General features: G+C 47.6%; 1 protein-coding gene across 1 annotated transcript in view; it reads left to right on the plus strand.

Annotated features, from left to right (window-relative positions):
• Positions 1-12,977: 12,977 nt before the first annotated feature.
• TBXAS1 (thromboxane A synthase 1) overlaps positions 12,978-20,754 on the plus strand; it is a 140,538-nt gene continuing 132,761 nt past the window's right edge. The window contains exon 1 of the mRNA XM_090287580.1: positions 12,978-13,258. Within this exon, the coding sequence (XP_090143706.1) occupies positions 13,170-13,258 (89 nt within the window). The 5' untranslated portion in view covers positions 12,978-13,169. The remainder of the gene's footprint in view (positions 13,259-20,754) is intronic.

Consider the following 20,754-nt stretch of genomic DNA (forward strand, 5'->3'; position numbering starts at 1 on the left):
GCCTCCAACTCCATATCTCTGCCCAGCATTGTGAAGGGCAGGTTTTCCTTTGACCCTCCACTTACTTCCCCATCGATTCAGCCCACGCGCTGGGCAACTGCTTGTTCTCCAAGTCTGGCGCACACGGTTTCAACCTGCACCTTCTCATTCGGGGTTGTTAGGAGTTAGCTGGTCGGTACATTTCAGATTCAGAAAGCTGGGCACTGGACTGCTCGCAACATGACGGCAAAGCTGTGTGTTTAAAACACCATCAGGCCAGGACTTGAGCAGCCTGAGTTCTCGTCTTGTCTTTGCCAAGGTTCACTGAATCTGGCTGAGCCTGAGTGGAACTGCTTGGTCAAGTAGACACTCTATGGCCCCGCCTAAATCACAGGGTGACTCACTAACAGATGAAAGGACAGATGTGGGAGTCCCAGTACAGGTGAGAAAATATAGCCTTGGGGGAATCTGATGCAGGCTCTGGGCTGTACAACAGGAGAAGGGCTGCTTTATGAGGAAGTGAGCTCCCAGGACAGGAGGAATTCAAGCAGAGAGCACCTGACGAGGTGCTAGGGATACTAGAAAGGTAGAAGGCCAGACTAGGTGCTTGGAGTCTCTGCTTGGTTTTCCAAAAGACTTGTGATTTTCTAGACTTTTTTCAAAGACAGTGATTCTTAGCATTGACCTGGAGTCCTCAGACGTTGCATTCTGTCATCCCAACTGCAGCCTGGCATCACTGAGCGGTGATCTCCCCGGGCTGAGAGCTCATCTCTCACCCATTCTCACCCAGCTGTGTTCCGGAGGGCTTCCCAAACGGGTGACGGTGTGCTGGTATCTCAGACCCCGGCTGTGAGCCTAAGTCCTGCCTCAAATCCAAACACGGCTGACCAATTTACAAAACTCACCGGGAGATGTGTGATGCTGACGATGAAAGTGATTTGAATCTCAGTTTTGCCACCCAGGGGTTTTAATGTAAGAGAAGGCGACCGTAAGGCAGCCTTGAGACTGTGAGCTGGAGATGAGGGTCCTGGCCTTCTTATTCCAAAGCCGTGAGAGTAGCACAGGAAGATGCACAGATGGAAAGACAGGACACACGTGGGAGAGACAGACAGAGTCAGACAGACTGGGAGGTGTTTGGCAAAGCAGCCAGTGGGCAGAGGAGCCTCCAAGTAGTTCCCGGGTCTTACCTTGGCAATTTTCCCATTTTCTAGATAGCCTGACCAAACAAAATAATTTGGTCACTTCCATGAAGAGGTTGCCACGTTTGAGATGTAGGACAGTAGTCCCACTTTATTCATGGGGGATATATTTCAAGACCCCCCAGTGGATGCTTGAAACCGCGGATAGTACTGAACCCTGTACACGCTACGCTTTTTTCCTATACATACCTACCTGTTCTCTTATAGGAAGCACTTGACGGCTTCTGTTTGGCATGTCCAAATTGCCAGCACCACAACTCTTGAACTTTGGGGCCATTATTAAGTGAAAGAAGGGCACTGGGGCAAAAGCACTGTGATACTCCAGCTGTCAATCTGACCACGGCGTGACCACTAAGTGACTGACAGGCAGAGAGTGTACAAAGCGTGGAGACGCTGGACAAAGGGGTGACTCGCATCCCAGGTGGGACAGCGCAGCATTAGGTTTCATCACACTGCCCAGAACAGCATGCAATTTAAAACTCACGAATCACTTCTTTCTGGAATATTCCATTTATTATTTTCGGACTGGGCTTGACCACAGGTACCGGAAAATGCAGAAAGCAAAACGGCGGCTAAGGGGCAGGGGGCTCCTGTCCTCCAATTCATGGCTCACTTGAGAAAGGAAACACAGGGAATAACACACCCCAAACTGACTGTGTTGGCAAACATCACCCAACTGTTTTCTTATTAATTTACCTTGGCAGCACCTCTCTATTATGTAATTATGTGGAATTTCAGACCCATATTTACTTCTATCCCACACACACCTTCTGTTACCTCAACCATATTGCGAGAAAGGACTCAGTTCTCCACGTCCCTGCAGAAGCTCAAATAATCCTATCAGGAGATAAGACACAAACACTTGGGTGGTGAGTGGCCGGCCGGCCGGGAAGTGCAGGGGTGGGACCAGGGCTGTGGTCCAGGAGGTCACCTTGGAGGAGGAGGAGGGCAGGGGAGGGGTAGCTCCTCTTTTGCAGGTGAGCAGGTCTGCAGGAAGCAGCCTGACCAGCCCACAGAAAATGCAGGATAGAAACTTCTGGAATATGAGCTAGAAAAAGAAAAGTGTCCAATGCTTACTGTGAAAAGAACCAAATGTGAACTAGTCCCCATTGGTCCCGAGGGAAGCCTGGACGCTTCTGGCCAGTTCGGTGCCCCTCTCAGAGAAAAAGGGGAAGCCAAGGCCTGTTTGGGGGAACCGGGGGCGGGGAGGTGCTGGAGACAAAAATGGGGAAGGTTCATAAACAGAAACCAGCGAACGCACTACTGCTTTGCTGCACACCCCATGCAGCGACTCCCAACCTGCGGTGGCCTCAGAGGTACTAGCTTTGGCTCACACGTGTAGGTGGAAGGAACACCCTCCAGGAGATGTTGCTCTATGTTCTTTCACCTGGATTCTGATCCAGATGGTTTGGGAAGGGCTCTGACTTCAGCATGTGAAAAAAAAAATCTCCCACGGTGCTTCCAACGCACAGCTGGGGGCAAGAGGCACTGTTCTCCAACATGGTCCCAACCGGCAGCCTCAGTGGCCCTGGCACGGGGGAGTTTGGTAGAAATGCAAACTCTTAATCCCCAGCCCAGAGCTACCAGATCAGAAACTCTGACGGCGGGGCCTGACAATCTATATTTTAATACCAAGCCCCGCTCCACCCTCCACCCCCCACCCCCCCACCCCGTATGTGTCTGACGTCCGCTACAGTCTGAGAACCATGGCATTAGAGATGCATGAAACTCAGGGTGCTGCTTCTCAAAACAGCTGTCCTTCTTCTTCCCCGTTCCTCTCAGGAATTCCTCCCACCCCTCCTGTCTCCCTCACCCGGGCTGGAGCCTGGAGTCTTCCTCTCAGGGCTGCTGTGGAGCAGGGTGGGCGCAGAATAACTCTGTGGGCACGCTCCACCTACAAGCTTTGCAGACATCAAGGCCCTGGGAAAGACATGTCTTCCTCTCATTCGCACAGAGTCAGGATTTCGCCTGAAGGCGGGCCTTCTTTCTAGGCTCTCTTCTCTCCCTGTCTTCCAATCACTTGATTTACTTACAAAACATCTCCTGAAGCCACGCAGATGTCCACCATCCATGTCCCCCCCTTGTCTCAGGCCTCAGCCCTACTTCCTAGATCAGGGCAAAGATCTCTCAGCGGGTCTCCCTTCCCTCAGTTGCCTCAGTATCCCCCGCAGCCCCCGTCATCCATCCATCTCAGCACCATTTAGCACATGACCCGCCCTCCCCGTCCCACAGCTGTTCACTCATGCACACACACGCATGCCCATCTGCCTGCCCCCACGTGCACAGACACGTGTGTGTGTCACGAGCATCTATCCCAGCTACTCTGCTGTGTGGGGGGCAAAGTCCACACTCAGCCTGGTGTCCAGGGCTTCCTCCTGCGGCCCCTGCCGACCGCTCGGACCTTATCTCTCCCCAGCCTTATTTATGAACCCTCTGCTCCAGTCAGACTGGCCTGCTGGTAAAACCCTGATAAGATAAGCAGGTAAAATTGGAGCCAGGGAACCTGGGACAGGTGCAGGCAGCCACAGGGGCGTCAGGCTGGGACGGCTTCGGAATCATCGAATGCTCAGGAATCTGAACGGACATTCTCGGGTCTTTGAGATAAATGGCGCCATACTGAGGTCACGTGGCCAGCGGTACTGAGGACTCAAGGGCGCTTTCTCTTTAACTCTTTCTTTCTTTATTGTATTGCACTTGTTCTGTTTTTCTTAAACAGTCTAGCTTGAGAAATGATTCTGCGGTTATTTCAATTAACCGATACGTTTCAAAGAAGATGAACCAAGTGGTTGGACTGTGGGAACAAACCTCAGTTTACTTCAGGGGTTCTTCCAGAAAGAGCATGAACACCTGACTTCATAACCCAAAGAGCACTATTGCCATCTGGTGGCTGCTACCTGAAACACAGGCAGAACTGCATTTATTCATTCAACAAACACTGCATGGACACCTACTGAGTGACTGGCAGGCTTTCTCCTAGTCACTGGGAATACACTGTTGAATCAGATACAGTTTCTGAGAAAGCTTGGGCTCTACGGCAGGACATGGTGGGATGATTCATCATCATGGGTGGCCCTGGAGCCTTTCATGGAGGTGACATCCAGTCTGAGCACTAAGAATGCACAAGCAGGAGTCCGGCCTGTTAGGAGAGGGGCAGGTTGACACAGGGCCTGTCCTCTCTCAGGAGGGCCCAGGTATAGGCATTCTGGGGCCTCAGCACACAGATAGACCAATGCAGACAGCGTGGGAGCTAGGACCACTAAAGATGGTGGCTTGATAAAATGTTCAGGGTATAGGGTTGGCTTCTCCAGGCAGAGCAAATATTTCTGATTCACATTGTCCAGCGGGGTGTGGAGACGTGAGGCTTAAATCAAGTAGCCCCACATCCTAAGAGGGTCTCATTTGGTTGAGTAGCCACGTCCAGTTGGATCTAGATAAGCGTCATACATACAGAGCTCCAAGGGCTTCACAGGGTTGCGGGCAGGCTCCTGGCAGTGAACTTGGAGCAGAACCCAAGCTAGCAGCAAGGGCAACGGGAAGTAGGCTCAGCCTCCCAGGGAGAGAACTGGGGATATGGGGTCAGAGGTCAGCGCTGCATCACTGTCAAGGCCAGTTCCTCTTTCTCCCTGTTCCCTGGACTGACTACAGGGCTTCGGCTTTTGGGGGGCCTCCATTTCCCCCCTCCACCCTGTCCTAGTGGCTTGTTTCCTATGCATAAATTGTTGGGTTGGGAACCTATCCAGGATGGGACCTACCTGTGGCAGGAATGCTATGTGTTCACCAGACTTGTTCCTTTTTCCTCCTGGGCCTACTCCACTTCCCAGCCTCCTGTCAGGTAGGTGTGGCCAAGGAAGTGAGGTTGGGAATGTTTAGTGCCACTTCCAGGTCTGACTTGTAAAAACCTTTTATATATATATATACAGACATATACACACACACACATATATATGTATACACACACGTATATACAGTATTTCCTCACTTACCATGGGTATTACATTCTAGAACCCCCTGTGATAGGTGAAAGTCCGCGAAGTAGGAAACTAACATTTATTTTAGTATTTATATATATATTTAAGGCTTTATAAGCCCTTCCCACACACTTATAAACCATTCCCAGTCCCTTATTAACCTTTCGCACTCCCTTATTAATCTTTTCCACACTTTTATAAACACTACTTATGTTCTTAAACATATTCTACACTCTTGAACCTACATAACTTTAACAACATATGTATACAGTACCGCAAAAATCCCACGATATAGCAAAAAATCCACAATAAATAATTAAATATAATATTTTTTAAAAACCTGTGATACAGTGAGGCCACGATAAGTGAACTGCGATATAGAGAGGGACTACTGTGTATATACACATATGTGTATATATGTATATACATACATAAAAAAAACACAAAGAAGTCTGTCCAGAAAGTATCCAGCCATGTTCTGTGAAAAATAGAAACGTTTATTGAAGAAGATACAAGATACAAGAAACATTGTACACAGGACAATGACATCTCAGTCTCCTTCAAAGTAGGCACGTTGGGACCTTATACAGAGCTCTCCCACCTGCAGCACGATGCTCCTTCTGCCCTGGGAGCAGAAACCACAGAACAAATTTTGTCATGACACATTTCATGCCAAGATCCTGCTTAAAAATCTCATACATAGAAGTTTTGGGGATCCCCAATCAGCTTCTAGGTCTCACACTGTCAGTCACCGATCTTTGTTGATTGCAGCCTGTACACCTTCAACATCCTCAGATGTTCTGCTTGGTGCAGGCCTTCCAGACGTGGGTCACTTTCAACAGATTCTCGGCCATCCTTGAAGCTTCTGTGCTACACTTTTATCTGGGCTGCACTCATTGCGTTGTTCCCAAAAGCCTTCTGAGTCATCCGACTAGATTCCACAGAAGAATGTTCAAGCTTAATGCAAAATTTGATGCAGAATCATTGCTCTACATGCTTCTTTTGAATGCGACAGCCACACAGTGCACATGCTCACTCAATGGCATCTACTGGCCCCACTGACTAGTACAGTGAAGTCGTCATTGTTCATGCATGCATATTCCAGTCCACTCTCCTTGGTTGCCAGGTTACATCAATGTTGCAAAACTGCTCTTGTTACATTAACAATGGCTGGACTTTTTCTGGACTGATACATATATTCATTCCCCCCATTGGCCAGCTGGTTGCTGATGACCCAGCAGAGGCATCTGAGGGGTAGGAGATGACGAGGGGCAGGGCTGGTCACAAGACTGAAGGAGCCTGTGTTCCCAAATCACTACCTGGTAAGCTGCCCACAGAACACCCACATTTGGACTCTTAGGTAAGTGAAAAACGGACTTCTATCATGTCAAGCCCTTGAGATTGGAGGCTCCTTCTTACAACCCTTATTCTAGCCACTTTTCTTCCTCCAGGACTCAATTCTTATTTCTATATTGCCATGCTGGGGACTGGGATCCTCCTACCAGCTCCTTGAAGGCAGCTGCTGTTAAAACTTCCATCTTCTACTTTGGGGATCCCCCACTATTGGGCCCCATGTGTTTGTCACAGTGCCCCCTTTACTCTGTGTCAGGACTGCGGGGTGCTGACTCGCCTGGAACATCATTGCAGCCTGCTGCCAAGCTCTGTGGATTCTGGATTCTGCGTTCTGGGCACACAGTCGGTCTCCACAATCTTTTTCCCCACTCCTACTCCTGTGCTAGGAGGCGAAAAATGCTGTTCCAGGCACTAGCTTGCCTGAACTCTCTAAGACTTGCCTTAAGGCTGTCAAGCCATCTGCTGCCTCTCCACGTTCACAAGCAGAACTACGCCTGATCGCCAACACGGAGCTGCATTCCACCACGCGGAGCGCCAGGAGAGATCCAATGACAACTTAGCAAGTGCTAACATCTGACAAGCTGAGATCATGGGTGACATAAATTGATAGAGGGGCTGAAATGTGAAGGAAATAGGACGGGCCCTGTCTGATCGCAATATGGAGAGTAGCCCGCGCTCAGCAAATTGTCCCCACCTTCTGTTGAAACACACAGCGTCAAATGGTAGCACTGCTTCGGGGCCCCCACTGTGTGATCGGGGCACCTGGACGCTGCCGAGGTACAGATGTTACACTATCATCCCATAAGCTCCACACTCATTTTCATAATGAAGCCAGGTGGGATAGAGCTGGCCTAGATACATCATGTCACTCCCCTGCCGAAAGCCCTTCCTTCAATGGCTTCCCTTTCATTTCGGAAGGAAACAGTACATTTTTCACATGACCCACCCGGTCTTCAGTGTTCTGACCTCTATGCATCCTCCTACATCGTCCAGTCTTGCATTTCCCCTTGCTTGATGCCTCCCAGCCATGCTGGTCTTCCCTGTGTCCTTCAGGCACATGCAGCGCAGTGCCGGGTACCCAGAACAAGCTCAACAAGTCAATGTCGACGGACGAATGAGAGGCAGGGAGGCTGTTAGGGGACAGTTGCCATCTAGTGAGATAGAGCTGCGATTTGGGTGAGACTCTCTCTAGATACAAACTCCATGAGATCAGAAATCTGGCTGCCCTGACCCGGTGCATTCCCATCACCTAGAACAGTATCTAATCCTGACTGGATGCCAGTACATTTATGGTGGGATGAAATGGGATGAATGAGAGAATGAATGGATAAAGGAAGAAGTGGCCAGAATGAGAGACTTAGTAGGCAGAATCAGCAAGTCGTGGTGATTAACTGAATGGGGAGGTGGGGGGCTGGGGGAGGAGGAGGAGTCAAGGATGAGCCCAAGCTTCTGACTCGGGAGCTGAGTGGAAGGAGGTACCATTGACTAAGATGGGGAACATGGGGCGAGGGCAGGGGGTTAGTGGAGATGAGCCTTGTTTTAGACATTTTGAGTCTGCAGCACCTGTGGAAAATCTGTGAGAAGCGGTGTAGTGGACAACTGGATGCATTAGTCTGAAACGCAGGACGGAGAACTGGGCTGCAGAGGATAGACTTGGGAGTGACGAGGCTGCGGATGTTACGTAAAGCCAAGCCGGCACGTCAGACTGCAACGTGGCAGGCCGTGTGGCTGCACAGTGATATATAAAATGTGGCCCCTGCCCTTACAACCAATACAAAACCAAGATTTGACATAGACCTTAAAATTGATTACAAGCCCATCCGTATCTCCATAGCAACCTTGAAGAGGCCATTCTGCATTATCACAGGGGCAGAGGCGGGGGCACACAGAGGGCTGCTGTCTCCCACAGGTCTCCTAACAGGGGGTGTTCTCATTCACATGGGCCCCATAGAGAATAGCACCTGGTCCAAATCTGTGTCATCACCCATGTCTCCTCCATGGGGCCAAAGAGTGGACGGAGAAGGTAATCAGTCCTTCCCAAACCTCCTTTTCTCTCTCATGCTGTCTCTCCGCATCCCCCACTTTGCCAAAGCCATTCTGGGTGTGGCAGTAATGACCTACCTGCCAAACCCTAAGATGCTTTGGTAACCACCTCATTGGGCCTTTCTGTGACAGTCATCACCCTTGGACAGTTCTTGCTTCTTACAGCCACCCTCCCGTGGGGTTGGCGAAAAGAATCACAGACCACACGCACACGTGTTCACCGTGTGTCAGAAATCTGCTCAACATGCCACACACTGGGCATCTTGCTCCCCCCCAGCAGCCCTGTGAAGTATGTGCAATGAGCCCCACATTACAGATGAGGCTTGGGGAAGTTAAATTGCACCCCCAGACCATCCAAGCTTGAGAGCTGAAGTGGCTGGATTCACACCCCGCTCTTTGGGAAACCAAAAGCTACCCCACGGAAGGCCTGAAACAGGGTCTCTCCTGACCTCTCCAGATCTGCTGCCTCCTGAGCGTCCTCACTTCGGTGGCCACCTGGGGCCTCACGCTCAGCTGGTCTCAGCGCCGAAGCCACAATCATTTTCCCCCTACTTATCCCTTCTCCCAAGTCCTAATTGTTGTGGGGGACCCCACAGGGGCTGACCAATGGAACCAAAAGCCGAGGAGTTATCCTCAGCAGCCTCCTCTCCTCCAGCACACACCCAATCAGTGACCACATACTGTTGATGCTGCCCTCCCAGTGACCTCAAACCCCAGCCCTCCCTTCCCCACCTCTAGGTCTACTGCGTCATTCAGACTGTCATCTCTCACCTAGATGACCAGCGGTCTCTTCACTGCTGTCCCCACCTCAGGTAGGACCCCTCCAGCCTGCCCCCTGAGGGCTGCTTCTAAAAGCAAATGGAGTCATGCTGTTGCTCAGTTTTAGGTCCCATGCATCCTAGAAGGAAGTGTAAACCCCTTGGCGTGGCCTGCAGTGCCTTACGCGACCCGGTCTCTGGGCATCTCCCTGCCCACCCCCATCACCCCAAGCTTCCGATGCCTCTGAGCGAATGCTCGCTGGGCCCCTCTGCCAGTATGTCTGTCCACCCTCATCTGCTGGATGACGTCATCTGTCCGGCCTAGGCTCAGGATCACTTGCTCAAACCTTTTACCAGGCTCCTTCCTCCTATTTTTGCTCCCTCTGTGTCCTGCCTGTAACGGATTTGTGTCACAGGAGCTCCAACGCTGATGGCACTTAGATGTTCACAAGGCTGCTTCCCTCTCCTGGAAGCTGAGCTCCTTGGTGGCAAGGTCCAGACAGTACACACTGGGATTCTGTACCTGCTGCCTAGTAATTGTTCAGTGAAGGTTTGCTGACTGAGGGAATGAAGGCGCGGACGAGGCCTCCTAATCTGACTCCATGTCCTCAGAAATCGGACAAAGAGTCCCTAAAATACTGGGTGGTGTCGAGGAGATTGGGGCCAGCTGAGGTTTTGTGCCTTCCAAAAAGGGCCCTAGTATCTTCTGCAAGGAGATAAAGCCACCCACGGACACACACTGTCCCTCCCTCTTCTTTATCAATCGCCAGCAACTCTGCACCCAGGGGGTAAACACAGGAACAAACCACATCCCAGCTCTGGGCTGACTTGGTGAACTATGGATACTGAAACCAAGAAGTGGCTTTAGATTTAGGGGGGGAAATACTAGGTTTAAAGCCAGAAGACGGGGGGCTGAGCCCGGCCTCTAGAGTGCATTAACTATGTGATCTCAGACAGTCTCAGAAATGTCACTGAGCAGCCCTCCGTTCCTCTCGGAGCCCAGGAAGGAGAGTCCCGCTCACCTCCTCCCAGGCTGGCTCGGAGGTTGCAATGCAGCTCTATGTAAATGTTCTCTGGATCTGCATGGTGCCCCGTTGTCCTTTTATTCGGGGTCCTGCCTGGCCAAGAGAACTGCCCAGGTGCCTCCAACCTGGTCGGAGCCATCAGCCCTAGCGTGGCCAGCTGGGAGCCTTCGGAAGAGGAGGAAAGCCCCGCTGAGGCAGCGGCACAGGCAGATGTGAAACACGGGAACGTGGAGGAAATACCACAGAATTTATGGAGTGAAAGCTTTCAAGAGAAACACAGGACTTAAGTCAAAACAGTTGACCCAACTCCCGGAGAGGTGTTTGCCTGGAGCTGGGAGAAAAAAAAGATAGACTTGGAGTAGGTTGAGATGTATGTGTGTGTGTTGGGGGGTGTCAGGGGGGCATGCGTATCCAACGAAGTGGGGTGCCGGCACCCAGCTCAAGGAGGAAATAACGAGGCTGCCTTTGCAGAGGGTGGCACCTCCCAGCATCTTTGAAATGCACGTCTTTGGGCCCGGTAACGCCACTTCTATGAATGTCACTTGGGATAGCCTCACACAAGGCCAAGGGACATGTACAAGGATGCCCACTGCAGCTTCATTTGTAGTTGGGACAATTTGGAAACTACTTGAGTACCGTTGTACATACGTCCATAGGGTGGAATCCCAAGGAGCAAAAGCTGTGTGCCCCTAGGTATGAGTGCAGAAGGACAGTCATATTACAGTGAGCGGAAGAGACCATCTGCAGAACGGCATGGATATCATGATTTTGGTTGCATAAAAACAAAAAATAAACTCATGTTTATATATGCATAGAAAAAGGTATGTTTTACACAGTTGTGTAGAGTTGATGGTTTTTAATAGACATCATTGTTTAAAAGAAAATATCCAGAGAATAAAGGTCTAATGTTTAATTATGGAAAATATCATTGCAACAGTCTGCCTTTGTCCTGAAAATATCCTGGCCAGAGTGCCCCTTTCTTTTGATATCATAGGTATCAAAATTGTAACACATTCTTAATCATGTTACTTTCCTGATGACAATCCCTGGTATCTCTCATACCTGACCCTCCCACCCCATCACAGTTCATTGACGGCTCACAATTCTCCGAATATTATCTATGCTCTGAGGCAAGTGTGGAAGGATGTGATCATCTCTCACAAATCATAGATCACACAGGAAGGGCTCCTGAAACACCCGTCAGAGGAATGAAGGAGGGAGCTTAGTGCCAGCAGGGGAGCTAGCGTCCCCTCTCAGCTGGCCACCAACATTCCCAGCTGTCTCCATGAACAGGGCAGCACCTGGGTCAGGTGTATGGGTGACATGTCCACGGGGTAACGTGAGGAGCATATTCTAGATGCAGAGACTAGAAAGAGAAATGATACCGGATTCTGTTGCTAGGCAGCTGTGGGACTTTGTTCCAGTCACTCCTTTTCTGGGTTCCCATTTCCTCTTCTGTAAATAAGACATGGGCTTGGTCAACATTTTTCAAATCGTGTTCCTATGAACACTGCATCTGGGATGTGTTGATAAATGTCCCTTAAGAGGGACTCTGTGGTCACATACACTTGGAAAATGATGCTCTTGGCCTCCCACGCTTGGAGCTCTGTGGGCACATTATCAGGTTCAAGTGTCTGAGAGGTCATTCTGTAAGCAAACTTGCTTCTGGGTACTTACCCAACATTTCTCACATTTATTTCACCTTCGAGTTTTAAAAGAAAAAAATTTTTTCTGAGCATCTTTCTGCTCCCAATTACAACACCGGAGGTCTTTCTTTCCGACGCTGAAAGCATGGCCGTGAACTTGCTTCCTTCATACCAGCCTGCTATCCTCCACAGCATCATGCTTTGCGTGCCCCTTGTAGGAGGGCAGCTCTGATTTGTGGGGGGGAGCACACGGATGGGATGGGACCAAGGAGTCCTAGCGCATAGAGAGGGGAGGGGCATCTGAAAAGGAGGGGCATCTGAAAAGGCCGGGCTGGGGCCCAGGGCACTAGAGTCCAGATGGGGTGCAGCTGCTGGGGGACACCAGAGTAGGGATGCAAACCAGGGAGGCAGGGCTAATGGTCAGGGAAGAGGGAAGTACTTGGTACCTGGGTGGGTCACGCCCTTTTTGTGGCTGTAGCACATCTTTTCCTCTGGATTTAAATACCATTTGTATATTGATGGTGTCCATGTTTGAACACAAACTTTTGTTAAGAGAATGAGCTTTTAGACACTTAAGAAATCCTCCAACTCAGGAGAGGAGCACTAACCTAAGGCAAGATTTTGGGTCAGTTCCAACAGCCAGCCACAAGTCACGTCTGACCCCAGAGAGGTCATTAGGCCCCAGGAACCAATGAACTTGGAGGGACGGATGTCCTCAGGGCAGTCAGCATTTTCTCCAGGCTGAGGTCCACCTCCAGTTTCCCTGGGACATTCAGAATCTCTTTCCTCACATCTTCATTTAATTACACACTAATATATTTCTCTAAGGACCACTTGTCAGAGTTGAAATCCATGGTTGAACCATATTCTGTTTCTCGGCCAATGTGGGGCCCATTGGGCTGCCGCTTCCCAGGGAAGTTAACATAAATGTTTATTGACAGTACAGTCATCAAGAAAATAAAGTTGCTGACTCACTGCCTTACACAGAAACACTTTGTTTTCCCTCCTCTTCCTTCCTCTTTAACCAGGAGACACTCTGAGAAGGAGCCCATTTTGGGGACCTACTTGATGCGATGTTTTCTCGGCTGTCTCCTCCTGCCCCCACCTGCAGACTGTGGTTTCTGTAACAGCAGAGCGGTCAGCCGGCATCTTTCCTCTGGAGGACACCTCCCCAGCCCCCAAGGGTCCCTGAGGAACAATGGAAGTCTTGGGGTTCCTCACACTGGATGTGAACGGCCCCATGCTGACGGTGGCCCTGTTAGTGGTCCTCATGGCCCTCCTGAAATGGTAAGTGGCAGCTGGCACGTCCCAAGGACAGACATCGTCAGAAACAGCAGCCCCGGAGCCTTGCTCGAGCCAGGGTGGGGGACATGGGAGTGTGTTTTTCTTTTTCTCTAATCTAGAGGGAGTTGAGTATTAACACAGCTTCAGAATGAAAAGCAAATAGTCAAGTTAATCTTTTGCTAAAATGCATGAGGCTGAGGTGTCAGGGAAGGCTGGTGATTTAGTGACAGAGAACTCTACCCGTAATTAAGTCGGAGAGAGGTGGGAGAAGAACCACACTGGAAAGGTGCAGGGAGAGCACTTCCTCGCACGCCGTCCCATCTCCTCACCTGGCCCCGGCTTGGGTTTGCAGCAGAATCGGCCTTCTGGTTCATGTTTCATTAAATACAGAGTGGACAGGGTTGCTCTCGGCATTGGGGCTACTTTGTGGGAAGTCGTTGACAGGGATTTCTGGGTGTTTAAGGACAAAAGGGTGGAACTAATTTCCTTGTTTTCTCATATTATTTGATAAAAGGGAATGGATTTCTACGAACATAGCGCATGCAGGACCCACAAAGTCTGAGACCTGGAAAGGCTCTCCAATCTCAACTGGGAGTAGCTCCCTGTGATATTATTAATTCAACAGGTTTTCTGAAGCCTCCCTCCCAACCCCCTCCATAGGCAACATTCATGTATGTTCACCTTGTCAATGAAACGTATTTGAGTTCCTCAGCCATAAGCGCCTGGATTTAGGCGCCTCTGGTGTTGGCGGGGAAAGCGGGGAAAATGATGGGAAACTGGAGTTTGAACAGAATTTCAATTTATGTTTCCGGTGGTAAGAAAGCCTCCTCTAGATTAATAACTGGGAGAGCACTTTGAAAAGCATCAAGCATTATGCAAACGCGAGGCATTATTCTCTCGGAATTTGCATAGCTGAAAATGAAATGCACGTTTGATGTTCTGTGATGACGAAGTGACTTCGTGGAACCGGGCTCGGAAAGGCAGCTGCAGTCCCAGCGCTGCTTTGCTTTTGAACTCGTTTAATTGTCTTCTTAACTTTTAATTAATTAATTTATTTATTTTAAGAAGTTTATTTTTTATGATTTAGATGCTTAAGATTTTTTGTTTTTTTTTAAATTTATTTTTTATTCGTTTCTTTGTTTATTTATTTATTTTTAGAGAGAGGGGAAAGGAGAAAGAAAGGGAGAGAAACATCCCTGTGTGGTTGCCTCTCACTCGTGCCCCCAACTGGGGACCTGACGTGCAACCTAGTTATGTGCCCTGACTGGGAATCGAACCAGTGGCACTTGGTTCTCAGGCCGATGCTCAATTCACTGAGCCACAGCAGCCCAGGCTTCTTTTGAACTTATCTTGCCTTGTGACCCGCCACTTGTAGATGGTAGCCCTTCCCCCCCACCCCACCCCGTTCATCCATCTCCATGTCTGTCCCTGCTCAGTGACGCACACAGCACAGTGCCTGACCCCACGGGCGGGTGCTTACTTAGTACATGCCAGCCACTCTAATTAACAGTCACCCATGTCACCTAAGTGCAGAGGAAATAAATCTCTGGTGCTTTAGGTATGTTTTAATTATTAATATTAGTTTCTCATCAATAGCTATGCTCTGATTGTGGTTCTCAAAGCATTACCCCCGAGTCCTCCAGGTGATCTGACAGCATCGATGTTTATATTATATACTTTTCTACATGCTTGTTTCTGTCTCGATGGTGTCTTTTTTATTTCTGTATTCTTACTCCCAACTCAGTGCCTGGCATAGAGTCTGGCCTCGATAAATGTTCAGTCGATGACTGAATGAATCACATACATTAATGTTGCTCTGGTCATGGAATGGGGCATGTGTCCTGACTGATAAGCTGCTGTAACTGGGTGTTAATCATCAGCGTAGATCCAAGAGTCACGGGCAATAACACTGCACCATTCGGCAAGGCAGCTGTGCATTTGTAATCTGTTCCCGGGGCCCCATTAATAACCCGGGTCACAGACACAGAGATCAGATAAAAGCATGAAGCAGAGGTGGTAAACAGGAAGGGACAGCTGACTTCCACCTGTTATCGCAAAAATATTTATTGATCTGTTAATGTGTGCCAGGCATGGAGTGAGGCCCTGGGACAAGGTCAGGAAACAGGAAGTCTGGATCAGATGCCCATGGCAGGGGGGGTAGGACATGGAGATTCTGAGAGAATATTCCAGAAGGAGAGGAGCAGCGGGAGAGAGTGGGTATGGCTGCGGCTCTGGTGCCCTTGGATCCATCCCTTGATTCAGCTCAAAAGCACTGTCCTTGGGCTGCTGACCCTCCTCTTCGAGGCAAGACTAAGTAGCCACTGATCAACAGACATCAGTTTGACTGCAGTGGGGCCATCCCCTGCCTCATTTTCTTGAGAGAGAGGGGTGCTCAGCAAGAGCCCTGAGGAGAAATTGTGGAGGGTGGCACATCATGAACATTTAAACTCCTTAATCTCTCCCTTAAGGGTTGGATCTGCCATTGGGCCAGGTAAGGTTGCAATGAAAAACCTCAACTTGGAGGAGGTAAAATTAGGAGGGGCAGCAGGGTTGTTTCTTGCCTCTTCAACTGCCAGTGAGTAGTTCCTCCAGGGTAGGGGTAAGCCTCCTATCTCATTAATATTCTGGAAATGTCTGTCCGTGGCCCAGATGTTCTCCTAGCATTTGGTTTACCGGGGGGAAGTTAAGAAGCACCCATTGATGAGTCCAGCATCCAGGACTTAGGGTCTGGCTCCTGTGTCCTTCAGTGGCCATATTTCCCCGCTCCCCACCATCCTCAACACCCCATGCTGTTCACGGTTTCTCTGAAGGGTCACGTTGCTGCAGGTGCCTTTGCCCTGACCAGTTCCATGTTTGGAATTCCCACCCTCTGCTCTTTTCTCTAATGCTAAGCTCAGGGGCATCTCCTCAGGAAAAAGCTTTTCCTGTGGTTGCCCAAGGCACGAACAAGCCCCCACTCAGCAGCTGCTATTATTGTCTCTCTCATCCCCTCTCTTGCCCTCACGATGCCTGGCACATGTTTGGCACCTAATCATTGTTGATTGAAGGCTCATTCCAGACTCTGATCTCTGCTGGTATTTTTCTGGCTGGCTCTTCTCTTAGCCTTCATAGCTCAGTACAAAATTTTGGACCATGTGAACCAGCCCCTTTCTGGAAAGCCTATTGTGTTTTCACTTTGTACCTACGTGGTGACCCCTTTTCTGATTGCTGCAGGTGGACTGTCTTTGTAGCCCCGCTCAGCTTGTAGGGCAGAGATCGTAACATACACTTTCAATAAACACATCTTCATTGCTAAGTATATTTTGACAGTTTCCCCAAAAGTGCACTTGACACAATTTTTTCAATGACAGTCATCCAAGTTGGCAGTTAGGTGGCTGAGCAGCGTGAGTAGGGGTGTAAGGGGATCAGAGCTGGGGCTGTAGAATATGTGAGCTAGGAGGACACGAAGCACAGCAAAGGAAATTAACATGTGCGAGAAAACATTTTGAATACTCTCTATAAAATTGTTTGAAATTCTTACACCTGGAAGAGTTTTGTTGTATAAGAAATAAGTTGTGTGAGTTGAATATTGCTAGAGGCAACCTTAACTTCTGGTGCACTTAAACTCTCAAGTACACCTAAGAACTGGCAGCTGGATTCCTGTGACAAAGATTTCTTTATTCTTTAAGAAAGAATATAAGGAAATAACCTGCATATTAATAATGTTTTTTTTCCAGTGGTGGGATTATGAGTAATTTTTATTTCTTCTCTTAGTCTTTTTGTATCTTCTGTATATTTTTTAATGAGTATGAACTGCTGATCAAAAAAAAAAAAATTAAAAAAAAAAAGACCATAAATAGTAGGAAATTGCTCCTCTCTAGTAATGAAGAGGAAAGCTTTGGGCACGGGTGTTTTGGGACTGCATTCTCACTATTTCTCCCAGTAGGGTAAAATGTACAGGGGGGTTTGGAGCAATGGGGCAGCATCTTGGCTGATGAGACCATGAGAAAGGGAAATGGAAGCTGTTCCATTAAGTAGCTAAACCGTGAAGACAAGTAAACATATGCACATGGCGGAAGCTGAGATGAGCTGTGTTGGGAAGCTGGAAGGGCTCTTAGGGCCACGCTGCATTTAAGGTTCAGGATCCCGAGACCCAGGGGTACCAATCAAACAGACATTAAGCAAGGAATCAGGGTGAGGGAAGGTTCTAGATTAGAGCAAAACATGACTGGCAATTATTAAGACTTCAGACTATAATGAAGAAGCCGAGCACGGTACCTGCAAGTTTCTTTCTCGGAGAGCTTGCTTTACACGTGGGAGACCTGGGTTCTCATTCTAGACCCACACCTAGTCCTAGAGCACATTTAAAAGAAACTATTGCTCCCTGGGATGCAAAGATGGTTCACCATACAAAAATCAATAAATGTATGCACCACATTAACAGAACAAAGCATAAAAATCACATGATTATGTGCAGAAAAAGCATTTGACAAAAATTTAACTTCCTTCCATAATTTAAAACTCTCAACCGGTTAGGTATAGAAGGAATGAATACATCTTAACATAATGAAGGCCATGCATGACAAGCCCACAGCTCACATCGTGCTCAACAGTGAAAAGCTGAAAGGTTTTCCACTCAGATCAGGAACAGCACGAGGATTCCCCTTCTCACCACTTTTATTTAACGTCATGCTGGAAGTCCTAGTCAGAGCAATTAGGCAAGAAAAAGAAATATAGTGCTCTGTATTGGAAAGGCAGAAGTAAAACTGTTGTTGTTTGCAGATCACATGATCATACATACACATATATGATCCTAAAGACGCCAACAAGGAAACTGTTAAAACTAATCAACAAATTCAGTACAATGGCAGAATACAAAATCAACATATAAAAATCAGTTGCATTTCTATATCCTTGCAACACTTTCTGAAAAAGAAATAAAGAAAACAATCACATTTACAATTGCATCAAAAAGTATAAAATACTTCAAGGAGGTAGAAGATCTGTACACTAAAAAATTATAAGACATTGATGAAAAAGATACGAATAAATGAAAAGATTGCCTGTGTTCATGAATCAGAATTAACACCGTTAAAATGTCCATACTACCTAAAATCATCTACAGATTCAATGTAATTCCTATCACAATTCCAATGACATTTTCCACAGGAAAAAAAAATCCTAAAAGGTGTATGGAACCATAAAAGACCCTGAAAGCAATCCTGAGAAAGTAAAACAAAACAAGAGGTACCACACTTCCTGATTTCAAATTATAGTATAAAGCCATAGTAGTCAAAAGAGTCTGATATTGGCATTTTTAAGAAATCACATAGATCAATGGAACAGAAGAAAGCACTTAGAATTAAACCCATGGATACACAGTCAGTTAATTTTTGACAAAGAAGCCAAGACTAGACAATGGGGAAGGGATACTCTTCTTCAATAAATAATGCTGAGAAAAGTGGGTAAGCACATGCAAAAGAATGAAATTGATTCCTTATCTTTTGCCATACACAAATGTGAACTTGAAATGGATTAAAGACTTAAATGTAAGGCCCCGAACTGGAAAACTCCTAAAAGAAAACAAAGGGGGAAAGCCGCTTGACAGTGGCCTTGGCAATCATTTTTGAACATGACACAAAAAGTACAGGTGGCAGAAGAAAAAAATAAACAGGGGGGATGACATCAGACTGAAGAGCTTCTGCACAGCAAAGGAAACCATCAACAAGATGAAAAAGCTAACTACAGAATGGAAGAAAGTATTTGCAAACCGTATATCTCATAAGGGATTAAAGCCCAAATTACAGAAGGAACATAAGCAACTCAACAGCAAACAAACAAATCAGAAAATGAGCAAAGGATCTCAATTGACATGTTTCCAAAGAAGACGTACTAATGGCCAACCAGTATATGAAAAGTTGGTCAACATCACTGATCATCAGGGAAATGCAAATCAAAACGACACAGGGTATCATCTCAAACCTGTTAGGATGGCTGTCATCAAAAAGCCAGGAGATAATCATTGTTGCCTAGGATGTAGGACAAAAGGAACCCTCGTGCACTGTTGGTGGGAACATAAATTGGTGAAGCCACTGTGGAAAACAGTATGGAAGTTCCTCAAGAAATTAAAACTAGAACTATCATATGATCCAGCCATCTCACTTCTTAGTGTATATCCAAAGGAAATGAAATCAGGATCTTGAAGAGAGATCTGCACCTCAGTGTTCATTGTAACATTATTCACAGTAGCCAAAACATGGAAACAACCGAGTGTCCATCAACAGGTGAATGGATAAAGAAGATGTGAGATATATGTGTATATATATATATTAACTATACATATATATAAATACATACACAATGGTATATTATTTAGCCTTCAAAAAGAAGGAAATTCTGCCATTTCTGACAATGTGAATGAACTTGGGGGACATCATGTTAAGTGAAATAAGCCACACACAACTACTGCATGATACCATTTATATGTGGAATCTAAAAGAATTCAACTCATAGACGCCGAGAACAGAATGGTGGCTGCCAGGTGCTGGAGGGTGCGGCAGATGGGGAGATGTTGATCAAAGGGTACAAATTTTCAGGGGTAAGATGACTTAAGTTCTAGAGATCTAATGTACAGCATGGTAATGAGAGTAAATAATAATGTATTATACTTGAAAGTTGCAAAGACTCGTAAACCTTAAGTGTTCTGAACACACACACATGCACACACAGACAAATGGTAACTATGTGAGGTGATGGAGGTATAAATCCACTTGATTGTGACAATCATTACCCAAGTAATGGGTATAAGAAAACACCAAGTTATACACCTTAAATATGTACAATTTTTTTTGTCTATCAGACATCACTAAAGCTGGGGAAAATCCCGTTGGGATAGAACGTAGGAACCCAGCTGAGAGATCCTGAGCTTGCCAGAGCAAGGAAGCCCCCAAGGCGTCCCTGGTATAACCTCAGGTAGAGAGAGGGAGGCCCAGTCACACAAGTGGGCATTTGCAGGCTGGAGATGTGTTTGCTCACCATGGCCCAAGTTCTGTTCCTAAAAATGTTTGGGAAGTTTAATGTAATGAAGTATAAGGCCTTTCTTGGAGATTCACAGCACATCAAAGGTTCTGAAAGGTTCTATAGTAAAGAAATCTGTTTAACTTTATTTAACTCGGTGTTTCCTAAGCTTATTTAATTAAGGAACACCGCACACAGCCACAGTGTGAAGGTCAGGCAAAACCGTCTGGGACAGGCCCTAGCAAAGAGTGGCCAGACGAGTCGGCAGCCGGGCAGCTGCGTTGCCTGGTGGGAGTGGAGGGGCTGCTGAGCAGAGGAACAAAGCAGGAAAATGATCCCTTTGCAAGCTCTCAGGCTCCAGGCTGATGATGCTGATGATGTGTTTCAGGATGTAGAGGGTACAGAGTCAAGAGGGGGGCAAAGAAGGGTCCATGTGGGGGGCTGGCTCCTGTTCTCAATCAAGGTGAATGAATAACCACAGCTGTCCCTCAATGGCCTTGGGA

Source organism: Furipterus horrens, unplaced genomic scaffold, assembly GCF_987537825.1.
Source record: "Furipterus horrens unplaced genomic scaffold, mFurHor1.1.pri manual_scaffold_9, whole genome shotgun sequence".
Taxonomy (NCBI): domain Eukaryota; kingdom Metazoa; phylum Chordata; class Mammalia; order Chiroptera; family Furipteridae; genus Furipterus; species Furipterus horrens.